The 27304-nt window shown below is 37.4% G+C and overlaps 1 protein-coding gene across 1 annotated transcript in view; it reads right to left on the reverse strand.

Annotated features, from left to right (window-relative positions):
• Positions 1 to 1047: 1047 nt before the first annotated feature.
• The window catches only part of LOC128685570 (mitogen-activated protein kinase kinase kinase 4-like), a 272746-nt gene continuing 246489 nt past the window's right edge, over positions 1048 to 27304 (reverse strand). Inside the window, exons 21-22 of the mRNA XM_070087989.1 lie at positions 7472 to 7548; positions 1048 to 1810 (exon numbers count right to left, since the gene is read on the reverse strand). Coding sequence (XP_069944090.1) covers positions 1569 to 1810; positions 7472 to 7548 — 319 coding nt within the window. The 3' untranslated portion in view covers positions 1048 to 1568. The remainder of the gene's footprint in view (positions 1811 to 7471; positions 7549 to 27304) is intronic.

Raw genomic sequence — 27304 nt, forward strand, 5'->3', positions numbered from 1 at the left:
TGATTTCAAGATCAACATGCATGAGCAACTAGAATTTCAGGCAAGAAAAAATTGCTTTATATAACCTTTTTTTTAGCTACATATTTTTGTAACACACTGGCTCCTCTCCCACCAAGGCAGGGTGACCCAGAAAATGAAGAAACACTTTCACCATCATTCACTCTATCACTGTCTTGTTAGAGCGTGCCAATACTATAGTTCAGATGCCCCTCCAAATTGCAAGTATCCCTACCCCTCTTTCAGAGTGCTGGCACTATACTTCCCACTTCCAGGACTCAAGTCCAGCTAACTGGTTTCCTCTGAATCCATTCATAAATGTTACCTTGCTCACTCCAACAGCACATCAAGTTATAAAAACCTCTTCACTTTACTCACTCCTATGTAAAATGCTCACACAAGCCTACTCTATGTCCAAGCCTCTCACACACAGAGCCCCCTTTACCCTCTCTCTCTAACCTTTCCTAGTACAACCCCTACCCTGCCTTTCCTCTACTACATATTTATACACCCTCCAATTTAAACTATTTTGCTACATCCTCTCTAAATGACCAAACCACCTCAACAACCCCTAATCAGCCCTCTAGGTAATACTTTTAGTAACTCCACACCTCCTCCTAATCTCCAAACTACGCATTCTCCCCATAATGTTGACACCATTCACTGCCCTCAGACACGCTATCCCCACTACCTCCAACTTCCTCGTTACTGCAACATTCATAATCTACACTTCACACCCTTATGAAAATGATGGTACCACTATACTCTCATACATTCCCTTCTGCCTCCATGGATAACATTCTGTCTCCACAGATACCTCAATGCACCACCCACCTGTTTTCTTTCATCAATTCTGTGGTTCACCTCGTCTTTCATATACCCACATTCCCAAATACATGTATCTGAACACATGATACATAAAAAAGTAATTTGAAAAAAAATAAAAAAATAAAAAATAAAATGGAAAAAAAAATTAAACACAGCAACTTCTTCCTTCCACGCAGTAAGCACTCACTTTTAAACCTTCATATCTCTTTAAGTAACAATCATATTTCACTCATTCTTGTCTTATTACACTTCCAAAATCAGGGAGATTTTTCTTGGCAAGATAAAATAATTTTTTATATTTTTTTCAAAATTGATAGCACATTTATTTCAAATACTTTGACAGTTTAAGGGTTAGTAACAACATTAAGTGACCAAAAACAAAATGAGTACAGTGGTACCTCAGGATGTGAATTTATTTTGATACAGAAGGCTGTTCGAGTGCCAATACCGAACGAATTTGTTCCCATAAGGAATAATGTAAATTAGATTAATCCGTTTCTGACCCTCAAAAATACACTTACAAAAGCACTTACATAAATACACTTACATAATTGTTCGAGTTTTGATCTGTTCGTATCCCAAGGTACCATTGTATTTGTGAGATGGCCAAACCATATCAAAACAAGACATGTCAAACAGAAATGATTAAAGCAACAGCTTCTGAAGGGTAAACCAACATTGGGCAACCAGTGAACATGGGTCTCTTGATATTTTTTCTCTGAAATGTTGTTTTATAAAGAGTTTTAGTGTATATTAATAGTGACAAATGTGAAGGTAAGTATTTTAGGAATAAGAAGAGAATATAATAGGTACTTACCAATTTTGAAACCTCTCTGCCAAGAAAAACTAACACTGCGAGGCTTAAAATCAATCTTGTCCCGCTGAGTATTAGACAGCCTTCCAATAACCTTATCTTCACGACGAGACTCTTCAATTTCAGCATCCATTGTGGCAATTTTCCTCCGCACCCTTTCTATTGGCTTTTCTGTTAAGATAAAGGTTATTTAAAAAAATTATTTCTGTGCACTTCTACCTATTCCATCTAATTTTTGTGTTAAGGTAAGCTCAGCTCCCTCAGATAAGCTTTGAGTGGTAAATTTTGGCCTAGATATGATAAAATGTGTCTGTCAGGCAAGTGTGAACAGTATAAAAATAATCCTGCCCCATACAATGCATGATGGGCAAAGCAAACTTCTGACTTTGTGTTTGGTTTAAAATAGCAAATTTGATTTGTTTTCTAGGATCAATTTTATGGTTTTATTGGCTTTTTCTTGGTATCATTTGATACAATGGAAGACATACTACCAAAATAGAAATGACTTTGTTTGGTTCCAGGACCAGAAATAGTTTGAAATCAGGTAAGACCCCCCACTACTCCCGGTCTGTTTTAGGAGTTTTTACTAGATCTGCTTCAATTACTGGGATGCCTTGAACCATGACTAATCATTCCTCGTTACATTTTATTATACAAGAAATAGGAAATAATTTCAATTTTTGTGATGATGAATTCAAAATGGATGTCAAGTGTAATATAGGAGAAGGCTGAGTACATGATTAACCCTTTGAGGGTCCATCCTGTAGTTCTATGGCTTTGAAGCCTGGGCCCAAGCTGTAGTTCTACGCATTGAGCTCAGCTCACTCAGATAAGCTGTGAGCAGTAAATTTGGGCCTAGATATAAGAGAATGCACTTATGTGGTAAGTGTGCACCATATAAAACAAATACTACAGCATGCAGTGCATAATGAAAAATAACTGCGACTGTTTTTGGATTAAAACAGCGAATTTGCAGTGTATTTTTGCACATTGTTTACATTTGTATTCACAGTTTCTTGTTCTTATTTGACAGAATGAAAGATATATTACAGAAAGAGAGATGATTTTGATTTGTTTTAGTAGTGAAAATGGCTTGAAACTGAGCTCATAGTAGCAGAAATGTTCGATTTTTGCCAATGTTCAAGAGTAAACAAATGATTTCATGAGTTCAATACACGTCAGCTATGTAGATGAATGGTTCAGAGAACTGACAAGTCAATAAATTTGACATGTGCAACACTTGGGTATCTTTAATGAGGAAACGTTTTGCCACACAGTGGCTTCATCAATCCATACAAAGGAGAATGGTCTGATTACCTCAAACTCCTCCTGTTCTTCACCATTCTCCTTAGTATGGACTGATGAAGCCACTGTGTGGCAAAACATTTCCTCATTAAAGATACCCAAGTGTTGCACATGTCAAATTTATCAACATGTCAGCTGGTGGAACTAACGTGCATTCATGAATGTGCTGAAGCTATTTATACAATTACAGTGGAACCTCAGTTTTTGTATGCCCTAGTTTGTATGTAAAACTATAGTTATTATCTATAAAATGTATTTTTTTTTTTTTATATTTTTGAGTGTCTGGAATGGATTAATTGGATTTACATTATTTCTTATGGGAAATAGTGTTTCAGTTTTCGTACGATTCGGTTTATTGTCAGACTTTTTTGAAAGGATTAATCAAAAGAACCGAGGTTCCATTGTATTACAATACTGCATAACAGTAAATCTTCTATATTTTAGTGAATAAAAATTCTTTATGTGAATAAAAAATCAAAATGGAATTCATTAGTAAAGCCTGGAAACATAACTAATAAACAGAGGAAATGTTACTTTATTGCCAGGAATGCCTGCATTGTTTATTCTGGGCTTTATTTTGAAATTTGAACATTTTGAGATTGTGTAAAATTGGCCAAATTACCAATTTCCAATCACTTTATTGGGTAGTTGAAATAGTTGATTAGGGGATTTCTTGTGCTCAATCGATAAAATAGAAGTAATACTAGCTAAGCAATAGTAGCTAAGAATTTGGTCAACTGGAATAATGTAACTGGCCTAAAATGGTAGTCAAAGTGGGCAAAATCACTGATGTGTAAATATCACCGACGCAGCAAAATTCACAAGAGCATAATTTCATCAAATTTCATACTTTTTGTTTTATTACCTTCAAAAGAAGATTCTCTACCATTTCATAAGAAAAAAATTTTTATTGAAAATTCTTGGACCCTGTGGACAAGTTTCAGATCAGGGTTCTAGACCTTGAATAGGTTAATAAACAGAGAAAATGTTTTAGTGCTTAAAATGTCTACATTGTTTATTTTTGACTCATTTTCTGTAAAATTGACTAAATTACCAATTTCTGTGCACATTACAAGGTAGTTTTGATAGTTGAATGGGCAGTTTCTTGTGTTCAGTGATAGAAGAGGTGTATATACTAGCAAAACAGCTAAGAATTCGGTTGAACTGAGCAATGGAATTGGCTTAAAATAGAACTCAAATTGGGTGAAACTGCCAATGCGTAAATTATGCCAAGACTGCCAACATAATTCACCTGCATAATTCTGTAAGTTTTCTATCAAAATTCATATTTTTGGTGTCATTACCTTCAGAAAAAGAATCTCTACCATTTAAGAAGATTTTTTTTGTTTTAAATTCCTGACACAGTCAGCACTTTTAATTTTTTGGGTCCTGACAGTGAAGGGGTTAATAGGCAAAACATTGAAGAGAAAGATGTCATCCTACTCTTAAATGGACAAAAAAGGGAAACTGCATTTATTAACCCTTTCAGGGTCTAGACTACAGATCTGAAACTTGTCCACAGGGTCCAAGAATTAAAAAAAAAAAGGGCTGTTTTTTCTTATGAAATTGTAGAGAATCTTTTTCTGAAGGTAATAATACAAAAAAGTATGAAATTAGATGGAAAACTGATGAAATTATGCTCTCGCTTATTTTCCAGCATCAGCAATGTTTACACATCGGTGATTTTGCCCACTTTGACTCACATTTTAGGCCAATTACATTATTCCAGTCGACCAAACTCTCAGTTATTTCGCTAGTATTACTTCTATATAATAGGGCACAAGAAATCTCCCAGTCAACTGTTTCAACTACCTAACAGTGATCGGAAATTGGTAATTTGGCCAATTTCACACAAAGTTCAAAATATTCCAGTTCCAAAATAGGGTCCAGAATAAACAGTGCAGGTATTCCTGGCACTAAAATAACATTTCCTCTGTTTATTAGTACATGTAATGTTTCCAGGCTTTACAAACGAATTCCATTTTGATTTTTTATTCACATGATGAATTTTTATTCACACCAAAAAATAGAAGATTTCCTGTTATGCAATATTGTAATAATTGTATAAATAATATCAGCACATTTGTGAACAACATTAGACCCACCAGGTGACGTGTATTAGATGTGTGACGTCATTTGTTTACTCGAACATTGGTAAAAATTTAACATTTCAGCTACTTTGAGCTCAGTTTCAAGCCATTTTCATAACTAAAACCAATCAAAATCATCTCAATTTCTGTAATATATCTTCCATTCTATCAAATGAGACCAAAAAATCATGAATACAACTGTAAAAAACATACAAAAAAACACCAAAAAGACACTGTTTAATCCAAAAATAAGGTTGCATTTTTCTTATTATGCACTGCATGCTGCAGTATTTGTTTTATGTGGTGCACACTTACCACATAGATGTATTCTCTCATATCTAGGCCCAAATTTACCGCTCTCAGTTGATCTGAGCGAGCTGAGCTCAAGCCGTAGTTCTACGGCTTGGACCCAGGCTTCAAAGCCGTGGAACTACGGGACGGACCCTCAAAGGGCTAAGGAAGGCACTTTGCTATATGAAATATTTTGGGCAGATTACTTAACAATAGTACAGGTATTTAGGAAAAGGATTCTAACATGTATTTGAAGTTTGTGTGACAACCCAGCATGGATACTGAATGTATATAATGTGGTGTAGATTACAAAGGGAAGGTAGAAATTGAATAAGCTAGCAGTTTAACTCTGTGAGTGCCTGTCATGTAGATCTATGTTATTGATGCTAGGGACCTCTCAATAAATAACCTTTTGAGCTTAGCTCCTCAGATAAGCTGTGAGCAGTAAAATTTGGCCTAGATATGAGAAAATGGGTGAGCAGTGAGAATGCACATTATAAAAAAAAAATCTTGCTGCACACAGTGCATGATGGGAAGAGCAAAACTCCAGCCTTGTGTTTAGTATAAAATAGCAACTTTGAGGTGTTTTCTAGGATGGTTTTATTAGCCATTTCTTGGTACCTTTTGATAGAATAGAATCAATATACTACTGAAACAGGAATTATTTTGGTTGTTTACAGGACTGAAAGTAGCTTGAAACTGGGCTCAAAGTAGCAGAAATATCAGATTTTTGCCTGTTTTCCTGAGAATGGGTAAGGTCCCCAGTTTAAGGTCTCTGGTAATTCACCTAGAACACTGAGGGCTTGTGCTAGTGGTACTTTGCACTTTTATTTTTTTAAATACGAAATTCCATGAATCTGGTCCAGATGCTGAGTGAGTGAGCATGTTTTCAAATTCTTTTTCAAATTCTATGGGATTAGTATTACTGTCAGTTACCTGGTCTGTGCAGCCTTCCAATGGACTGAAAAAGGTTTCAACTTCTCCACCATATTTTCATTTAGTAGGTTAACAAACAATGACTCGTATAGGTCTTTTAGAATTTCACTCACTTCCTGTTCATTATCAGTATATGAACCTCCTCTTATTAAAGTACCAATTCTACAGGTAGTTCTTACCCTGGATTTTGCATATGAACAGAAATATTTGGGGTTTCTTGCAATATGCAGGATGGTCTTTTGTTCCTTTGTGCTTCTTCTGTTTGGTATGACAGTTTAAGTTTTTGCTCTAAACTGGTGATCTCTTGGCTATAAATATCTTTCCTTTGTTATGACATAGTCAACTACAGTGCTTCCAGGCACTGTTTCTGGTATAATGTTGTGATGAATCATCTTCCATTTTACATCTGGGAGATTGCAATCTCCAAGGAGGATAATATGTGGTGTGGGATTTTCAATCTTTTCAAGACAACTATTCATCTTCTTTGTATGATCTATGAATCCTCAGCCATTGCTGACAGTGGTTTATATATATGAGGATAATACCCAATTCCTAAATAACAAAAAAGGCACAATACCGTGACTAGAACGATACACAAATAACCCGCACATAAAAGAGAGAAGCTTACGACGACGTTTCGGTCCGACTTGGACCACTGAAAGTCACACAATGTGACTTTGTCAATGGTCCAAGTCGGACCGAAACGTAGTCGTAAGCTTCTCTCTTTTATGTGCGGTTTATTTGTGTACCCAATTCCTAATTTCCACCTTAATATCTAGAACTTCTACTGATTCATTCAATGAATTCAGCAATTCTGTGCAATAAAAAATATTTTTCACAAAGTTCTATTCCTCCCTATGACCTATTAATTAAGTCCATCCCATTTATACATATTATAGTTTATTATAAATATCTCATCATTAAAAAAAAAAAACCTTTTGTGTGTTTATATAAATGCTTCCAATATGGCATTCATTTCTTTGAGGAGCCCACTCATATAACTAACTTCGTCATTTTTATCTGACTTCAAACACTGAATGTTTGTAAAAACGTAATCGGTAGAATACTATAAAGTTTTTGTCCTAAATTTTACAAATAAATAATACATTTTACTTCATCAGTGTAATAAATTTCATTTATTTTGAATGGGTTTGAATATTAATAAACATTTTAAATGGTGTCTACAAAAATATAAGAAAATTATTCCCACCTGTAGCATGCTTATTACTGCCATCTCTCTGGTCAACTGCCTTTTCCACACTATGTTGGCTACGTCTCGTATTTTTTCTGTTAGAAAGCACATGAAACTATTAATACTCTAAACACAAAAACAAATCAAATTAATGGCAAACCAACATTTTTTCTCCCGACAGTTAAACGAGTGACCATACAAATTATGGTGGCTCATGAATTCCTCTTCCCCTATACAAATCTCCTTACCTAATTATGCCATAGATACATTCCTGGCCAATAAAGTAAAACTATTAAAACAGCATGTATTAATTATACTCTTTAGACTGGAATGCTGTTGCACACTAACGAGCAAAATTTCAGAACTGGAGAATGTACGAACAACTTTCACTGCTCGTAAAAATTAGATGAAGCACCTAAATTACCCTACCTCGGTGGGAGACAGCTGGTGTGTTAACCCTTTAACTGTCCAAACACTGATCTATGTTCTTACTGCTAGCACTCCAAATGTAAATCAGCATTTTATTTTTCCTGCCTCCAAATTGGGCATGATAAGACCTGATAGGCCTAGGCAGTACAGAATGGGTCTTAACACTTGGTGTGTACAGTATTAAAAAAAATCTGGGACCACTTAGTACCTTGTAGGAGCACCAGTTCAATTAAGCGCAGCTAGAGCAAACAGCATGGTAAACCCCAGGGATTCACTAATGCCATGCCATATTCACACACCCCCTTTTAAAAGGAAAGTGATGTTGACCCCAAATTCAGTGGCTTTGAAATGGATGTGGCCACAAGTGGTTGAGGAAATATAAAAAACCTCGATAATAACCCATGTACAGCATTTCTGCAACATTCTTTTAATTTTGATACCAGTGGAAGTATCATCCTTTAAGAATGTCCTATAACCTATGCCCTAAGTAAAGAGAAACGATTCTGTAACGTTTAATACATACCATACCATGGCGGGGTTAGAACCCACGATCAGAGAGTCACAAAACTGTCTGATCATGGGTTCTAACCCCGCCCGTGGTATGGTTTGTTTGCAATCGTGTCATTACGATTTCATGAGTCATGTGAAATACATGTGGCAAGCCGGCCAGCCAGCTGGCTGGCTGGCTCTCTCTATCTCTGTATTTCCAACTCTATCTCTGTCCCTATCCCTGTCTCTCTGTCTGCCTGTCTGTCCCAGAGCCGCTCATAAACCAGAATCAAGGACTAGGTAAGTTTATTTAGGTACAGGTACACGTAAGTACAGTCATCATACATAGTGTAATTTACCTAGGATAACACAAAAAATCTGGCAAAGTGTTATTCTGTGCTTGTTGACATGAGGCATAAGCATGACTGGCAAGTAACTTGCATTTCCACTTGTTCAGATGTAACTATTCTGCAATGTGTGTAATACCTGTTGGTTCATGAGCGGCTCTCTCTGAGACAGACAGGCAGACAGATACACACACAGGCAAAGACACAGGCAGACAGAAAGACAGACATAGCAGAGGCAGAGATAGACAGAGCTAGATGGACAGACAGCTAAACAGATAGATAGATGTAACAATGAGAACAAATAAAAAACATATGCAAAGGTTCACTGGAAGCAGTGCACGATCAGCACTATTGAGTGGCACCCTCAGCAGTGTAAAGTGACTCTTGGCTTACACTGTACTTCAAGGAGTTTCGTTTTTTTTTTCCAACAAGTTGGCCATCTCCCACTAAGGCAGGGTGGCCCAAAAAGAAAGAAAATCCCCAAAAAGAAAATACTTTCATCATCATTCAACACTTTCACCTCACTCATACAAAATCACCGTCTTTCCAGAGGCGCTCAGATACGACAGTTTAGAAGTCCCTCCAAACTATCAATATCCCACTCTACTCCTTTAAAGTGAAGGCACTGTACTTCCCATTTTCAGGACTCGAGTCCAGCTAAATCTATAATAACCGGTTTCCCTGAATCCCTTCACTAAATATTACCCTGCACACACTCCAAGAGCTTGTCAAGTCTCAAAAACCATTCATCTCCATTTACACCTAACACACTCACATTCACTTGCTGGAAGTCCAAGTCCCTCACCCATAAAACCTCCTTTACCTTCTCCCTCCAACCTTTTCGAGGACAACCCCTACCCCTAAAAACATTACAGGGACCTATAAATAATTTATATATATATCTAGACAATAGTGTGTGACCAAGGCAGATGAACATGTTCACCTGTCAGTATGCTTGTGCCTGTTTGATTACTATTTCCGTACCTAATATTAGTGTCAGAACAAAGACTGGCTATAAAATCACAAGAACTACTATATACTGTAATTTTTTTTTTTTAAACACATTGGCCGTTTCGCACCGACGCAGGGTAATTGTAATTATCGGAACATAAAAACAATTAAATTAAAAAATATAAGAAAAATTTTTTATATCAGCAACAGTTCTGCAAGTGACAGGACTCCATGTTGCCATCAGGTGAGTGTCCAGCACCAACTTCGAGGCCTTATATCTCGGTAAGTACTGACCTTAATTTTTTTTTTTGGGGTCTTATTACACATAGAAAATTGCCCTCTTTATTTAATAATTTTATTTTTTTTTTCAAAATATTCAGAACTCTAACAGTGAAAATGTAGATCAATGTTTGGACAGTTAAGGGGTTAAAAAAAAAATGATTGAGAATGGTTGAAGTCCCTTGAATTGTACTTCTTTGAATGTAGGCAAGAAAGATGTATTATAATTTACACCTGGAAAATTCTGATGGAATTGGTTCCAAATCTGCACACCGAAATTACTCCCTACAGAAGACTGCAAACTACCTCCAACGAAAAAAGCAGGAGTGCAATGAGTAAACTAAGATATAACTCAATAAGGGCAAAAAGACAAAGAATTTTGAACACCCTCTATTTATACATAAGAGGAATGACCAATATACCCCTAGCAGTCTTCAAGAGGGAACTGGGTAAGTTCCTCAAGATAGTTTGTGATCAGCCAGACCATAATGTCTACAACAGCCTGGTTGATCAGGCCATTACTTGGGAGGCCTGATCTGAGATCAGGCTGTTAGGGATGTTGACCCTTGGAATTGTCTTCTGGTAACTTTCAGGTAAATAATACTCCAGTTTTATAAAGTTTTTCTTTTTCTTGTTTTTAGTAGTTTATACAGAGGGGGTTACTAGCCCATTGCTCCCGGCATTTTAGTCAACTCCCATGACACACGTAGCTTACGGAGGAAGAATTCTGTTCCACTTCCCCATGGAGATAAATGGAAATAAACAAGAACTAGGAAGAAAAGAGAAGAAAACTCAGAGGGGTATGTATATATATGCTTATACATGCATGTGTAATGTGACCTAAGTGTAAGTAAAGTAGCAAGACATACCTGCAACCTTGCATGTTTCTTCTTTCTTTCTTTCTTTCAATGCACAGGCCATATCCCATTCAGGTGGGGTGCCCCAAAAAGAAAAACAAAAGTTTTTCTTTTCAAATTTAGTAATATATACAGGAGGAGTAGTTACTAGCCCCTTGCTCCTGGCATTTTAGTCACCTCATACGACATGCATGGTTTACGTAGGAGGAATTCTGTTCCACTTCCCCATGGAGATAAGCAGAAATAAACAAGAACAAGAACTTGTAAGAAAATATAAGAAACCCCAGAGGGATGTGTATATATATGCTTGTACATGTATGTGTGGTGTGACCTAAGTATAACTAGAAGTAGCAAGATGTACCTGAAATCTTGCATGTTTAAGAGACAGAAAACAAGATACCAGCAATCCTACCATCATGCAAAACAATTTGTATGAGAGTATAGTTATACCAATGCTCTTATATGGGTGTGAAGCATGGGTGGTGAATGTTGCTGGAGGCAGTGGAGATGTTATGTCTGAAGACAATGTGTGGTGTGAATATAATGCAGAGAATTGGTAGCTTGGAGATTAGGAAAAGGTGTGGGATTACCAAAACTGTTGTCCAGAGGGCTGAGGAAGGGTTATTGAAATGGTTCGGACATGAAGAGAGGCTGGAACAAAATAGAATGACTTCGAGAGTGTATAAATCTGTAATGGAGGGAAAGCGGGGTAGGGGTCAGCCTAGGAGAGGTTGGAGGGAGGGGGATAAAGTAGGTTTTGTATGAAAGGGGCTTGGACTTCCAGCAAGCATGCATAAGCATGTTAGACAGGACTGAATGGAGACAAATGGTTTTTTAGGACTTGAAGTGCTGTTGGAGTGTGAGCAAGGTAACGTTTATGAAGGGATTCAGGGAAATCGGCAGGCCGGACTTGGGTCCTGGAGATGGGAAGTACAGTGCCTGCACTCTGAAGGAGGGGTGTTAATGCTGCAGTTTTATAACTGTAGTGTAGGCATGCCACTGGCAAGACAGTGTTGGATTGAATGATGATGAAAGTTTTTCTTTTTCAGGCCAGCCTGCCTTTGTGGGAAAGGCCATTGTGTTAATAATAAAAAATAAAATTAAAAATGCAGTGGACCCTCAGTTAACAACATTAATCCGTTCCAGACAGCTTGTCTTTAACCAATTCTGTCATTATCCAAATTAATTTTCCACGTAGGAAATAATGGAAATCCAATTAATCCGTTCCACACCCAAAAGTATTAAACAAAATATTTTTTTTTACATGAAATATACATTTCCCTACACAGAAAATGAGACATGCAGAATAAACAATACTAAAATGACACTCACTTTTATTGAAGACTTATTAATGAGTGACGAGATGGGAGGAGGGGAGAGGACAGAGGTGTACTATTCAATTCAATTCAAAGTTTATTCTCTATAAAGATTACAATGTTGAATTTACAGAATTTGATTGTTGTGTGGTTTACATGTAGTTAAATAATGATTACAGAGTGTACCACTAGAATGCCTAGCATGGCTAGGCATTTCGGGCAGACTTAGTTTAATTCTTTATTTTAAAATATTACAAATTATGAGGTAAGTTGGTATTAAGTGACTAAATACTAGTTTGTGAGTTTAGCAATGTGAATGCTTTTGTTTTGGCACAGTACATAGTTTCAGTATTGGAGTATCATAGGATTCATTATTTTAAGATTGAGATTAATATTTCTGTTTATGGTCAAATGGGTGAGTGAGTGTAAGTGTGAACCACCAGGTGGTATTCGTGTAGTTAGTTGATGGGGTTTATCAGGGAGATAAGATGTTTTCTAATGGTAGTTTTGAAGGTGATGAATGTGTCTGCAGTTCTAGAGTTCTCAGGTAGGGTGTTCCAGATTTTAGGGCCTTTGACATACATTGAATTTTTGTAAAGGTTTAGTCGGACATGGGGAATGTCGTAGAGATGTTTGTGTCTGGTGTTATGCCTGTGGGTTCTGTCACAACTATCAAGAAAGCATTTTAGGTCAAGGTTGATATTGGAGTTTAAGGTCCTGTAGATGTAGATTGCACAGTAGTAAGTGTGGATGTACTGAACAGGGAGTAAGTTTAGATCTATGAAGAGTGGGGGGGGGGGGTGTTGCCAGGGATGGGATTTAGTGATTATTCTTACTGCAGCTTTTTGTTGGGTTATTATTGGCTTTAGGGGTGTTGCTGCAGTTGATCCCCAAGCACAAATAGCATAGGTGAGGTATGGATAAATAAGTGAGTGGTATAGTGTGAGAAGGGCATTTTGCGGCACGTAGTATCGTATCTTGGAGAGGATCCCAACTGCTTTGGATACTTTTTTGGTTATGTGTTGGATATGGGTGCTGAAATTCAGGTTGTTGTCAAGGTATAGGCCTAGGAATTTGCCCTCATTATGTCTGGTAATTAGAGTGTTGTCGATCTTAATGTTAATTTGTGCATCTCCTGCTCTGCTACCAAACATAATATAGTAGGTTTTGTCAGTGTTAAGCGTAAGTTTATTGGCTGTCATCCAAGTCGATATTTTGATCAGCTCCTCATTAACAATGGTGTTGAGGGTGGCAAGATTAGGGTGAGAGATGACATAAGTCGTGTCGTCAGCAAACAGAATGGGTTTCAGGTGTTGGGATACGTTTGGAAGATCATTGATGTATATGAGGAAGAGCAGGGGACCAAGGACACTTCCCTGCGGAACTCCAGTATCAAGTGGCCGTGTTGTTGATGCTGTGTCTTTAATGGTAACATACTGATACCTATTAGTAAGGTAAGATTTGAAATAAGCAAGCGCATGGCCTCTTATACCGTAATGGTCAAGTTTGTGGAGTAGGATGTTGTGGTCTACTGTGTCAAAAGCTTTTCTTAGGTCAATAAAAATTCCTAGTGGATATTCTTTATTTTCCAATGCTGTGTAAAGCAGATCTAGCATTTTTATGATTGCATCATTAATGCTTTTATTTTTCCTAAATCCAAATTGGCAGGGGTTGAGTATGTTTTGTGCTGTTATAAATGAATATAGTCTCCTGTGCACGAGTTTCTCAAAGATTTTGGATAGCAATGGTAAGTTTGATATTGGCCTATAGTTGTTTAAGTCTGTAGGGTCACCACCTTTATGTATTGGTGTAACCCTTGCCATCTTGAGTAGTTTCGGGAAGGTGCTAGTTTCTAGTGACTTGTTAAAAAGTAATGAAATAGCATGCGAAAGGATATGGGCCGCTCGCTTGTACAGTAATGGTGGGACATTAGACAGATTCCCTGAGTTGTTTTTAAGTGACTTTATAATCTCGGTGACTTCCGAGGGCTCAGTTGGTGCAAGATAGAAGGAATTTGGGAAATTCCCATCTAGGTAGTCCCCGGCATGGGCATTAGTATGTGGGATTTTATTGGCAAGATTAGATCCTATGGTTGAGAAGAAGTCGTTTATCTTGTTAGCTGTGTCAGTGGGATGTAGTGGTGTTTCATTAGGTTTAGTTAGGACAATATTCTTGTTTTTTTTCAGTTTGTGGGTCCCTACAAACTGAGAGAGTGTTTTCCAGGTTTTTTTTATATCTCCTCTAGTGTCTGTGAATCTACTAGAGTAGTATAGTTGTTTGGCTTTCTTTATTAGTTTGGTGAGAACTGATGAATAGTGTTTAAGAATATCTTTGTGTATTAAGCCCTGTCTATATTGCTTTTCATATTGGTGTTTCTTGTCAATGGATTTCAGAATGGTGCTGGTTAGCCATGGGCAACCAAGCCGTTTGTTTGTGATCTGTTTCGTTTTTATAGGACAATGTTTGTTGTATAGTCTAAGTAATTTGTTAAGAAAAATGTCTGTCCAGTCATCAATAACATTGGCCTTGGAGAATTCTGTAGGCCAGTCAACAATCTCTAGGTCAGTTGTGAACTTCCTTATTGAGGCCTCGTCATGGAGTCTAAATGAGACTTTGTTGTATTCAAGTGGTGGTTTATTAACCCTTTGACTGTCGCGGCCGTATATATACGTTTGCGAGGTACCGTGTTTGACGTATATATACTCATAAATTCTAGCGGCTTCAAATCAGGCAGGAGAAAGCTAGTAGGCCCACATGTGAGAGAATGGGTCTGTGTGGTCAGTGTGCACCACATAAAAAAAATCCTGGAGCACGCAGTGCATAATGAGAAAAAAAAAAACTCCGACCGTTTTTTTTAATTAAAATGCCGACTTTGTGGTCTATTTTCGTATAGTATTTGTGGTTGTATTCTCGTTTTCTTGGTCTCATCTGATAGAATGGAAACTATATTATAGAAATGGAGGTGATTTTGATTAATTTTACTATAAAAAGAACCTGGAAATGGAGCACAAAGTACAGGAAATGTTTGATTTTTGCCGATGTTCAAAAGTGAACAAATGATGTCATTGTCCAATAAATGTCCAAATAGCCATTCTAATACGCAGTCATGAATCGGTTGATGTAATTTTTACAATTATTACAGTATTGCAGTAGTCTGCATAACAGTAAATCTTCTATTTTTTGTTTGAATAAAATTTCAAAATAAAAAGCAAGAGTAATATCACAGGGACCTGGAGACATGACTGATGAACAAAGAAAATGTTATTTTAGAGCCAGGAATGTCTGCATTGTTCATTCTGGACCTTATTTTGAAATTGTCATATTTTTTAATTTTCGTGAAATTGGCCAAATTGCAAATTTCTGACCATGTTATTGGGTAGTTGAAATCGGTAAATGGGCAGTTTCTTGTACTCAATCGATAGAAAAAATAGAGTTCTGAAGAAATAGTTATGAGTTTGGTTGACTGGAATAACGGAATTAGCCGAAAATAGGGCTCAAAGTGGGCGAAATTGCCGATTTTTAAATATCGCCGAAGTCGCTAACTTCGCGAGAGCGTAATTCCGTCAGTTTTCCATCAAATTTCGTTTTTTTGGTGTCTTTACAATCGGGAAAAGATTCTCTATCATTTCATAAGAAAAAATAATTTTTTTTTTTTTCGAATATTTTGCGACACCAGAAGCAACTTCAGGATTTGGCCCTTCGACAGTCAAAGGGTTAATGTTTGTCAGGAGGAAGGTAGGGTAGTGGTCTGTAGTGCTATCTGTGATTATCCCTGATTTAAGGGGGGCTAGTATATTGGTCCGAATGTGGTCTATTATGGTTGCACTTGTCTCAGTGAGCCTGGTTGGTTTAGTTATTGTTGGTATGAGAAGTGTGTTGTTCATATTGTTGATGAAATCAGTTACAGGCTGATCATCTAGTAAGCCAAGGTTGATGTTGAAGTCTCCAGCTAAGAGAAGGTGGTGCTTATTCATTTGTCTGTTTGTTATTAGTGACTTTAATTTCTCACTGAAATTTGGGATGTTTGTGTGAGGTATCCGGTAAATGGCACCGATTGTTATAGGTGTCTTAAGGTTTTTTACAGTAAAATTAGCAAAAATGTATTCCCCATATTCATCACTAAAGCAAGTGGTGCTAATACAAGATAATTGGTTAGAGTAATAGATTGCAATACCACCCCCAACTTGGTTTGGTCTGCAGTTGTGAATTGCTGTGTATCCTGGTAGAGGGTAGATATCTATTGTGTCCTGCTTAAGCCAGGTCTCAGTAAGAATAATGCAGGAGAAGGGTGTCTTTAGTGATTCTAGGAGTGCCAGGAGGTCATCATAGTGTTTGCTTAAGGACATGATGTTGTAGTTAAGTACTGATAGGCTTTTAGCATTGTTTAGGATAGTGCTGGCTTGTGATGCTGTGTAATAAAGGCAGTTACTTTCCAATAGGTTTTGATTGGGTGTCAGATTATGGAGGTTTAGATCAGGGTCAACGTGATCAATCATCTTCTAGGTTTAAATTATGGTAATTTATATCCTGAGTTATGTGTTGAGTTCTAGTACTGATATCTGTAGTGGTGGGAAGCTTGGATAAGTATATAGCTAGAGTATTTTGGTCATATAGAGTATAGTCACTACTACACATAATGAAGTTGATGTTGTCTATGTGTTGTGCTGGAATGAATTAAAGTACAACTAGGTATAAACTAGTAATATAAAAATACAAATTTAAAATAGAACAAGACTCTCACTTGTAATTGCACTAAGGTCTAATATAATGACTTTTGTGGAGTCTATGTTTTGAGCTAGAATGAGCTATAGTACAACTAGATTTAATCTAATAATATAAAAATACAAATTAAAAATAGCACCAGTCTCTCACTAGTAATTGCAATATGGTCTAATATAATGAATTTGGTATTGACTATAGTACAACTGAGTTTAATCTAATAATATAAAAAAGGCACAAGACTCTTAATTGTAATTGCACTAAGGTGTTATAAAGTTGTTTACAAGAATTAGAGTATAACTAGATTTAAATTGACAAGATAAGGTAGCAAAAGAATAAAAAAAGAAGAAAAAAAAATATATGAGGTAGTTGGTACTAGTTAGCAAAAGATAGTTAAGGGCCTTGAACAATAATATAATTGAAATATACACTAATTGCACACACAATATAGTCACTAAGATATGAAAACAATCTTAGAGTAGGAATTATAATATAAACTTATAATATAAAAATACAAATTGAAATGGTACTTGCAATTGCACTAGGGTCTGGTATAGGTTGTTGACAAGATCAAGAGTATAACTAGATTTAAATTGACAAAATAAAATTCACAATTAAAGTACGAAAAGAATAATAGTAAAAAATAACAATGGTAATGTCTTGGTTATAATATGATAGTAAGATGGTAGACAGGTACACAGGTACAAAGGATAATATAAAGGTTGGAGTTGAATATACAAACTTGATAATTTGGCAACAAAATGTTATGGGAAGTATAAAATAATGTTTAATGTACAAAAGTAAAATTGACTAGTAGTAAATATGGTGTTTAATAAAATTTTAGAAAGTAATAATGATTACAAAAAAAGTGAAAAAGTAATGTTTATTTCATTCAACATTGCACTGGTAGTTATACTAGAGGTTATATGGCAGTACAAGGTAATTAAGAATACTCTAAGATAGTAAATGTGGTATTAAAACAGGTAAAGGTAATTAGACAAGTAATGGTTATTAAATGTCAAAAATGTTAAGAGTAAATTGAAATTATAGTAAAAATGATAATTATTGTTTGGAAGGGGAATCCCCTTCCATAAAGACTTCAGGTACCAAGTCCTTTTCTAGGGTTACTTCCCTTTGTTTTTTAATGCCACTAGGACCAGCTTGAGAGTCACTGCACACCTGTGGCACTAAATATTTGTCCAGAGAGCTCTGTTTCTGGCGGCTCTTTAAAATTTCCCTAAAATGGGACACAACATTGTCATTGTAGATGTTGCCAGCACGGCCCGCAACAGCTGTGTCAGGGTGATGTTCACCCACAAATGTTTGCACATAAGAAAGCAGGAACACTGCAGGCAGGTCCTTCGCAAACCATCCCACTAACAGAATCGTATTTGCCCAACCCAATTTTCAATGCTTCCTAAGCAATAAGGTTTGATAATTCTATTCTGTCATTGTTTTACATGATGGTAGGATTGCTGGTGTTTTTTGTCTGTCTCATAAATATACAAGATTACAGGTATGTCTTGCTAATTCTACTTACACTAAGGTCACACTACACATACATGTACATGTTTATTTATACACACTCATCTGAGTTTTCTTTGATTTTATCTTAATAGTTCTTAGTCTTATTACTTTTCCTTTTATATCCCTGGGGAAGTGGAATAAGAATCTTTCCTCCATAAGCCATGCGTGTTGTAAAAGTCAACTAAAATGCCGGGAACAATGGGCTAGTAACCTCATTTCCTCTAATAATTACTAAAAAGAATAAGAAGAAAACTGTCAAAGTGGGATGTCTGAATATGTGTGGATGTTGTGCGAATGATAAGAAAGAGATGCTTGTGGATGTTATGAGTGAGAAGAAGCTGGATGTCCTGGCTTTAAGTGAAACAAAGCTGAAGGGGGTGGGAGAGTTTCAGTGGAGAGGAATAAATGGGATTAGGTCAGGGGTTTCAAATAGAGTTAGAGCTAAAGGACTAGTAGTAATAATGTTGAAGGATAAGCTATGGCAGGAAAAGAGGGAATATAAATGTATTAATTCAAGGATTATGTGGAGTAAAATAAAGGTTGGATGTGAAAAGTGGGTTATAGTAAGTGTATATGTACCTGGAGAAGAGAGAAGTGTAGAGGAGAGAGAGAGAGATTTTGGGAAATGTTGAATGAATGCATGAGGAGTTTTGAACCAAGTGTGAGAGTACATGTGGTTGGGGATTTCAATGCTAAAGTGGGTAAAAATATTGTGGAGGGAGTAGCAGGTAAATTTGGGGTGCCAGGGGTAAATGTAAATGGGGAGCCTTTAATTGAGCTATGTGTAGAAAGAGGTTTGGTAATAAGTAATACATATTTTATGAAGAAGAGGATAAATAAATATACAAGGTATGATATAGCACATAATGAAAGTACAGTCGACCCTCAACTAACGATGGTATTAACCCTTTGACTGTTTCGGTTATATATATACGTCTTATGAGCTACCGTGTTTGACGTATATATATTCATAAGTTCTAGCAGCTTCAAATCAAGCAGGAGAGAGCTGGTAGGCTCACATGTGAGAGAGAATGGGTCTGTGTGGTCAGTGTGCACCACATAAAAAAAATCCTGCAGCACGCAGTGCATAACGAGAAAAAAAAAGAAGACCGTTTTTTTTTTAATTAAAATGCCGAATTTGTGGTCTATTTTTGTATAGTATTTAAGGTTGTATTCTTGTTTTCTTGGTCTCATTTGATAGAATGGGAAACATACAGTGGACCCCCGGTATTCGATGGCATCGGTATTCGATAAATCCGGTATTCGATGCATTATATCGCAAAAAATTTTCCTCGGTATCTGACTGAAAACCCGGTATTCGATACGATTCTTACGAGACCTGTCCACGTGTGGCCTGAACTGCCCCGTGTGTGCCAGTGTTTACAAGCCAGCCAGTGTGCGCGCATCTAAGGATACATTTGGTACATTCCATATTATCCATATTATCACTGTGTTTGGTGCTTGTTTCTGCAAAATAAGTCACCATGGGCCCCAAGAAAGCTTCTAGTGCCAACCCTTCGAGAAAAAAGTCGCTAATGACCTATGAATGAAGAAAGAGATAATTGCAAAGTACGAAAGTGGAGTGCGTGTGTCGGAGCTGGTTAGGTTATGTAATAAACCCCAATCAACCATCTCTACTATAGTGACCAGGAAAGCGGCAATCAAGGAAGCTTGTTCTTGCAAAAGGTGCAACTGTGATTATGAAACAGCGACCGCAAGTGTTAGAAAATGTTGAGAGATTGTTATTGGTGTGGATAAATGAAAAACAGATAGCAGGAGATAGCATCTCTCAAGCGATCATTTGTGAAAAGGCTAGGCAGTTGCATTAAGTCCTGATGGAAGGGAATTCCCCTTCTAAACACTAACACCTCTCCCCTCCTCCCATCCCATCAATCATCACCAAATCTTCATTAAAGGTAAGTGTCAATTATTTTATTGCTATTGTAATTATTCTATTGCATTGAACTTAATATTTCATGTAGTAAAATTTTTTTTTTCATACTTTTGGGTGTCTTGCACGGATTAATTTGATTTCCATTATTTCTTATGAGGAAAATTGATTCGGTTTTCGATGAGCTCTCAGGAACGGATTAATATCGAATACCGGGGGTCCACTGTATTATAGAAGTAGAGGTGATTTTGATTAGTTTTACTGTGAAAAGAACCTTGAAATGGAGCTCAAAGTAGGGGAAATGTTTGATTTTTGCCGATGTTCAAAAATAAACAAATTATGTCATTTTCCAATAAATGTCCAAGTAGCCATTCTAATATGCAGTCATGAATGGGTCGACATTATTTATACAATTATTACAATATTGCAGTAGTCTGCATAACAGTAAATCTTCTATTTTTTGTTTGAATAAAAATTCAGAATAGAAAGCAAGAGTAATATCAGAGGGGCCTGGAGACGTGACTGATGAACAAAGAAAATGTTATTTTAGAGCCAGGAGTGTCTGCATTGTTCATTCTGGACCCTATTTTGAAATTGTCATATTTTTTAATTTTCGTGAAATTGGCAAAATTGCAAATTTCTGACCATGTTATTGGGTAGTTGAATTTGGTAAATGGGCAGCTTCTTGTACTCAATTGATTGAAAAAATGAAGTTCTAAAGAAGTAGCTGTGAGTTTGGTCGACTGGAACAATGGAATTAGCTGAAAATAGGGCTCAAAATGGGCGAAATTGCCGATTCGTAAATATCGCTGAGGTCGCTAACTTCGCGAGAGCGTAATTCTGTTAGTTTTCCATCAATTTTTGTTCTTTTGGTGTCATTACAATCGGGAAAACATTCTTTATCATTTCTTAAGAAAAAATAATTGGGGGGGGGTTGCGACACCAGGAGACACATCAAGATTTGGAGTTGTGACAGTCAAGGGGTTAAGTAACGACAATTTCGTCTAACGGCGCTTTTTACCATAGAAAAAATGCCTTAACCAATGGCGAAAAACTTAACCAATGACATTTGTCTGGAACATATCGATGTGCCCAGAGTGCGGCCTGAGTGGGCCCAGCCACTCCAAGAGTCAGTGTGCCATTGTTTACAAGGTGTTGCGGTTGGTTTCCCCGTGTGCCTCCCATAAATTTTGGATTATTCCACTATTTCTAGTGCTTGTATCCGCTCAATAGGCCACCATGGGTCCCAAGAAAGCTTCTAGTGCCAAGCCTGTGTTAAAAAGGGTGAGAATTACGATGGAAATGAAGGAGGAGATCATTGAAAAATACCAGAGTGGAGTTTGTATGGCTGAGTTGGAAAGGCAATACAACAAATCACATTCAACCATCAGTACTATCTTGTCAAACAGATAGGCAATCAAGGAAGCTGTTGTTGTGAAAGATTCAAGCATGTTTTCAAAAGAGACCACATATTGTTGAAGAGGTAGAGAGACTGTTATTAGTATAGATAAACGAAAAACAATTATCAGGTGATAGTGTTTCTCAGTCTATAATTTGTGAAAAGGCAAGGAAGTTGCATGATAATCTCATTAAGAAAATGCCTCAAAATAGTGCTGCTGCTGATTGATTTAAGGCCAGCAAAGGCTGGTTTGAGAGATTTAAGATTCGTAGTGGCATACACAGCGTGGTAAGGCATGGTGAGGCAGCCAGTTCAGACAAAAATGCGGCTGAAAAATATGTGAAGGACTTTAACCCTTTCAGGGTCCAGAGGCCAAATTTCAGAGTGTGCACCAGTGTCCAAGAATTTTCAAAAAATAATTTTGTTATTTTTTCTTATGAAATGGTAGATAATCTTTTTCTGAAGGAAATAAAACAAAAAGTACAAAATTTGATGGAAAATTGATGAAATTATGCTCTCGCAAATTTTGATGTATCAGCGATATTTACGCATCAGTGATTTTGCTGAATTTGACTCCCATTTTAGGCCAATTACATTATTCCAGTCGACCAAATTCTTAGCTATTTCACTAGTATTGCTTCTATTCTATCGATTGAGCACAAGAATTCGTCGTCAACTGTTTCAACTACAAAATAAAGTGATCGGAATTTGGTAATTTGACCAATTTAATGCAAAGTTCAAAATACTCCAATCTCAAAATACTGCCCAGAATAAACAATGCAGGCATTCCTGGCACTAAACTAACATTTCCTCTGTTCATTAGTTACATTTTCAGGCTTTACTAATGAACTCCATTTTTATTTTTTATTCACATAATGAATTTTTATTCAAACCAAAAAAATAGAAGATTTACTGTTATGCAATATTGTAATAACTGTATAAATAATATCACCACATTTGTGAACATATATTAGATCTACCAGCTGGCGTGTATCAGACGTGTGAGGTCATTTGTTTACTCTTGAACATCGGCAAAAAATTTAACGTTTCCACTACTTTTAGCTCAGTTTCAAGCCATTTCCAGTACTAAAATCAATCAAAATCATCTCTATTTCTGTAATATATCTTCCATTCTATCATATAAGACCAAGAAATCCCAAATACAACTATAAAAAACATACAAAAAACACTGCATCGCTGTTTTAATCGAAAATTACGGTCTCAGTTTTTTCTCTCATTATGCACTATGTGCTGCCGGATTTTTTTTATGTGGTGCACACATACCACATAGATGTATTCTCTCATATCTAGGCCAAAATTTACCGCTCGCAGCTTATCAGAGTGAGCTGAGCTCATGACGTAGATCTACGGTTTGGACCCTCAATGTAAAGCCGTAGATCTACGGCACGGACCCTCAAAGGGTAAAGGAATACATAGACTGAAAAACCTAAAACCTGAACAAGTGTTTAATTGTGATGAAACAGGCCTGTTTTGGAAGAAAATGCCAAACAGGACCTACATTACTCAGGAGGAAAAGGCACTTCCAGGACATAAGCCTATGAAAGACAGGGTGACATTAATATTGTGTAGTAATGCTAGTGGTGACTGCAAAGTGAAGCCTTTATTGGTGTATCACTCTGAAACAATATCGTCGAGGGTAATTTGTGTGTGCTGTGGAGATCAAACAGAAAGGCATGGGTCACTAGGGTACTTTTCTTGGACTGGTTCTATGGTGTGTTTGGCCCTACTGTGACAAAATACCTCCAGGAAAAGAAATTGCCACTCAAGTGCCTCCTGGTAATGGACAACGCTCCTGTTCATCCTCATGACTTGCAAGAGGAAATTGCAGGAGAGTTTGGTTTCGTTAAGGTTAAGTTTTTGCCTCCTAATACAACTCCACTCCTCCAGCCCATGGACCAGCAGGTCATTTCCAACTTCAAGAAACTGTACACAAAAGCTATGTTTCAAAAGTGCTTTGAAGTGACCTCAGACACTCAATTGACCCTAAGAGAGTTTTGGAAAGATCACTTCAATACCCTCAGTTGTGTAAATCTTATAGGTAAGGCTGAGAGGAAGTAACTGAGAGGACTTTGAACTCTGCTTGGAGGAAACTGGGGCCAGAATGTGTGGAATAGAGAGATGTTGAAGGGTTTGGGGCTAACCCTCAGGAGGCTATGCCAGTAGTGGAACCTATTGTGTCATTGGGGAAGTCCTTGGGGTTGGAGGTTTGTGGCGAGGATGTGGAGAGTTGGTGCAGAACAATGAGGAAGAACTAAACACTGCAGACCTGCAAAAGCTTCAGGAGCAACAGCAACAGATCACATCTCAGGAATGTTCTTCAGAGCAGGATAGAGAGAGATGGAGGAAGATGACTTCATCAAGGATTAGGGAAATGTGTTCAATGTTTACAAAGGTGCAAGCATTTATCGAAGAATTTCATCCTGTCACTGAAGTTGCAAGCCGCATTGGCAACATGTACAATGACACTCTTGTGTCCCATTTTAAGGAAATCCTAAGGGCACGTGAGAAACAGAGCTCTCTGGACAGCTATTTTGTGCAACAGGGGTCCAGTGGGTCCCACCAAAGGACTTGGTATCTGAAGTCCTTCTGGAAGGGGATTCTCCTTCTAAGCAAAAGACAATTCTGAATTTACCCTGCTACGGGCATATCACTCAACAACAACTCCACAATAAAGGTAAGTGGCATTTAATTATTGTTTATTTTGCATGTCTCATTCCTTTCCATATAAGGAAATGTATATTTCATGTAAAAAAAATTATTTTTTCAGACTTTGGGGTGTCAGGAACGGATTAATGCTATTTCCATTATTTCTTATGGGGAAAATTAACTCGACCAACGGTAATTTCGACCAACGGCAAGCCCTCTGGAACGGATTAATGCTGTTGGTTGAGGGTCCACTGTAGTTTGTTAGAATATGTATTGGTGGATAAAAGGTTCATGGGTAGGCTCCAGGATGTACACGTTTATAGAGGGGCAACTGATATATTGGATCATTATTTAGTTCAAGCTACAGTTAGAGTAAGAGGTAGATGGGACAAGAGGAAAATGTCAACAACAAGTAAGAGGGAGGTCAAAGTGTATAAACTAAGGGAGGAGGGAGTTTGGGTGAGATATAAGCCACTATTGGCAGAAAGGTGGGCTGGTGCAGGTATGAGTAGTGGGGGGGGGGGAGGGTTGAAGATGGTTGGAATAGTTTTAAAAATGCAGTATCAGAATGTGGGGCAGAAGTTTGTGGCTATAGAAGGGTGGGTGAAGGAGGAAAGAGGAGTGATTGGTGGAATGATGAAGTAAAGAGTGTGATAAAAGAGAAAAAGGTAGCTTATGAGAGGTTTTTACAAAGCAGAAGTGTGATAAGAAGAGTAGAGTACATGGACAGTAAATGAAAGGTGAAGAGAGTGCAAAAGGAGAACAGATGATAGAGTGGGAGAGGCACTGTCAAGAAATTTTAATGAAAAAAAAAAAAAATTTGGAGTTAAACAAGTTAAGAAAGCCTAGGGAACGAATGGATTTGTCAGTTAAAAACAGGGTAGGGGAGTTAGTAGATGGGGAGATGGAAGTATTGGGTAGATAGCGAGAATATTTTGAGGAACTTTTAAATGTCGATGAAGAAAGGGAGGCGGTAATTTCATGCACTGGCCAGGGAGGTATACCATCTTTTAGGAGTGAAGAAGAGCAGGATGTGAGTGTGGGGGAGGTGCATGAGGCATTATGTAGAATGAAAGGAGGTAAAGCAGCTGGAACTGACGGGATCATGACAGAAATGTTAAAAGCAGGGGAGGATAAAGTGTTGGAGTGGTTGGTATTTTTGTTTAATAAATGTATGAAAGAGGGGAAGGTACCTAGGGACTGGCAGAGAGCATGTAGTCCCTTTATATAAAGGAAAGGGGGACAAAAGAGATTGTAAAAATTATAGAGGAATAAGTTTACTGAGTATAACAGGGAAAGTGTATGGTAGGGTTATTATTGAAAGAATTAGAGGCAAGACAGAATGTAGGACTGTGGATGAGCAAGGAGGTTTCAGAGTGGGTAGATGTGTAGATCAAGTGTTTACATTGAAGCATATATGTGAGCAGTATTTAGACAAAAGTAGGGAAGTTTTAACTGCACTTATGGATTTAGAAAAGGCATATGATAGAGTGGATAGGGGAGCAATGTGGCAGATGTTGCAAGTATATGGAATAGGTGGTAAGTTACTAAATGCTGTAGAGTTTTTATGAGGATAGTGAGGCTCAGGTTAGGGTGTGTAGAAGAGAGGGAGACTACTTCTCAGTAAAAGTAGGTCTTAGACAGGGATGTGTAATGTCACCATGGTTGTTTAATATATTCATAGATGGGGTTGTAAAAGAAGTTAATGCTAGGGTGTTCGGGAGAGGGGTGGGATTAAATTATGGAGAATCAAATACAAAATGGGAAATGACACAGTTACTTTTTGCTGATGATACTGTGCTTATGGGAGATTCTAAAGGAAAATTGCAAAGGTTAGTGGACGAGTTTGGGAGTGTGTGTAAAGGTAGAAAGCTGAAAGTGAACATAGAAAAGAGTAAGGTGATGAGAGTATCAAATGATTTAGATAATGTTGCAGTTTAAAAACTGTAGTGTAAAGCACCCTTCTGGCAAGACAGTGATGGAGTGAATGATGGTGAAAGTTTTTCTTTTTCGGGCCACCCTGCCTTGGTGGGAATCGGCCAGTGTGATAATAAAAAAAAAAAAAAAACTATTGTTTCATAAGAAAAAATATTCTTTTTTTTTTTTGAAATTTGGCCGACCCTGAGAACAAGTCTCTGACAGGGCCTGTCGACCCTGAAAGGGTTAATAACTACACCCAGTTCAAAAGAATCAAAGTCCAATAACATGATGAAGCACTTCACTTAAAACAACTATAAACTCACAGGCCCAGTCACATCCAAATACAGTGGACCCCCGCTTAACAATCACCTCCCAATGCGACCAATTATGTAAGTGCGTTTGTACGTGTAAGTTTGGGGATCTGAAATGGACTAATCTACTTCACAATATTCCTTATGGGAACAAATTCGGTCAGTACTGGCACCTGAACAGACTTCTGGAATGAAAAAATATCGTTAACCGGGGGTCCACTGTACTCACCTATGAGTAACTGCACAGTATTAATTCATACAACCTTAAGCTTTTATTTAGAAGGTACACATTAAGATGCATGAATCAGTCTAGTATCAAACCTAATGGGTGAGTGGGACAGTAATCTAAATTTAAAATTGGAACATCAAAATTCTGTCTGTTTTAATTAGTAAATTTCATAGAACACTAACATACAGTGGAACCCTGAGTTTCGAACGTATCGACTATTGAACGCTTCAAGTTTCAACCGCTTTTTTCGAACCAATTTTGTCACAACTATCGAACACGCCCCATCTTTCGAACCGCCGGGTACCGGACCTGTCTGCCTGCCCACTCTGTCTGCGTCCCCGCGCAGGCATCGTGAGCCAGTATGGCTTTGTCGATGCCTGAGTGAACACTAACCTGCACGCTCATTCAAACATTTCACTATTGTGTCTGGTGCTTGTGCAACTGTGAAATAAGCTACCATGGGCCCAAAGAAACTTGCTAGTAGTACCCCTATGGTAAAGAAAGTGAGAAACACCACAGA

This window comes from Cherax quadricarinatus, chromosome 23, assembly GCF_038502225.1.
Source record: "Cherax quadricarinatus isolate ZL_2023a chromosome 23, ASM3850222v1, whole genome shotgun sequence".
Classification (NCBI taxonomy): domain Eukaryota; kingdom Metazoa; phylum Arthropoda; class Malacostraca; order Decapoda; family Parastacidae; genus Cherax; species Cherax quadricarinatus.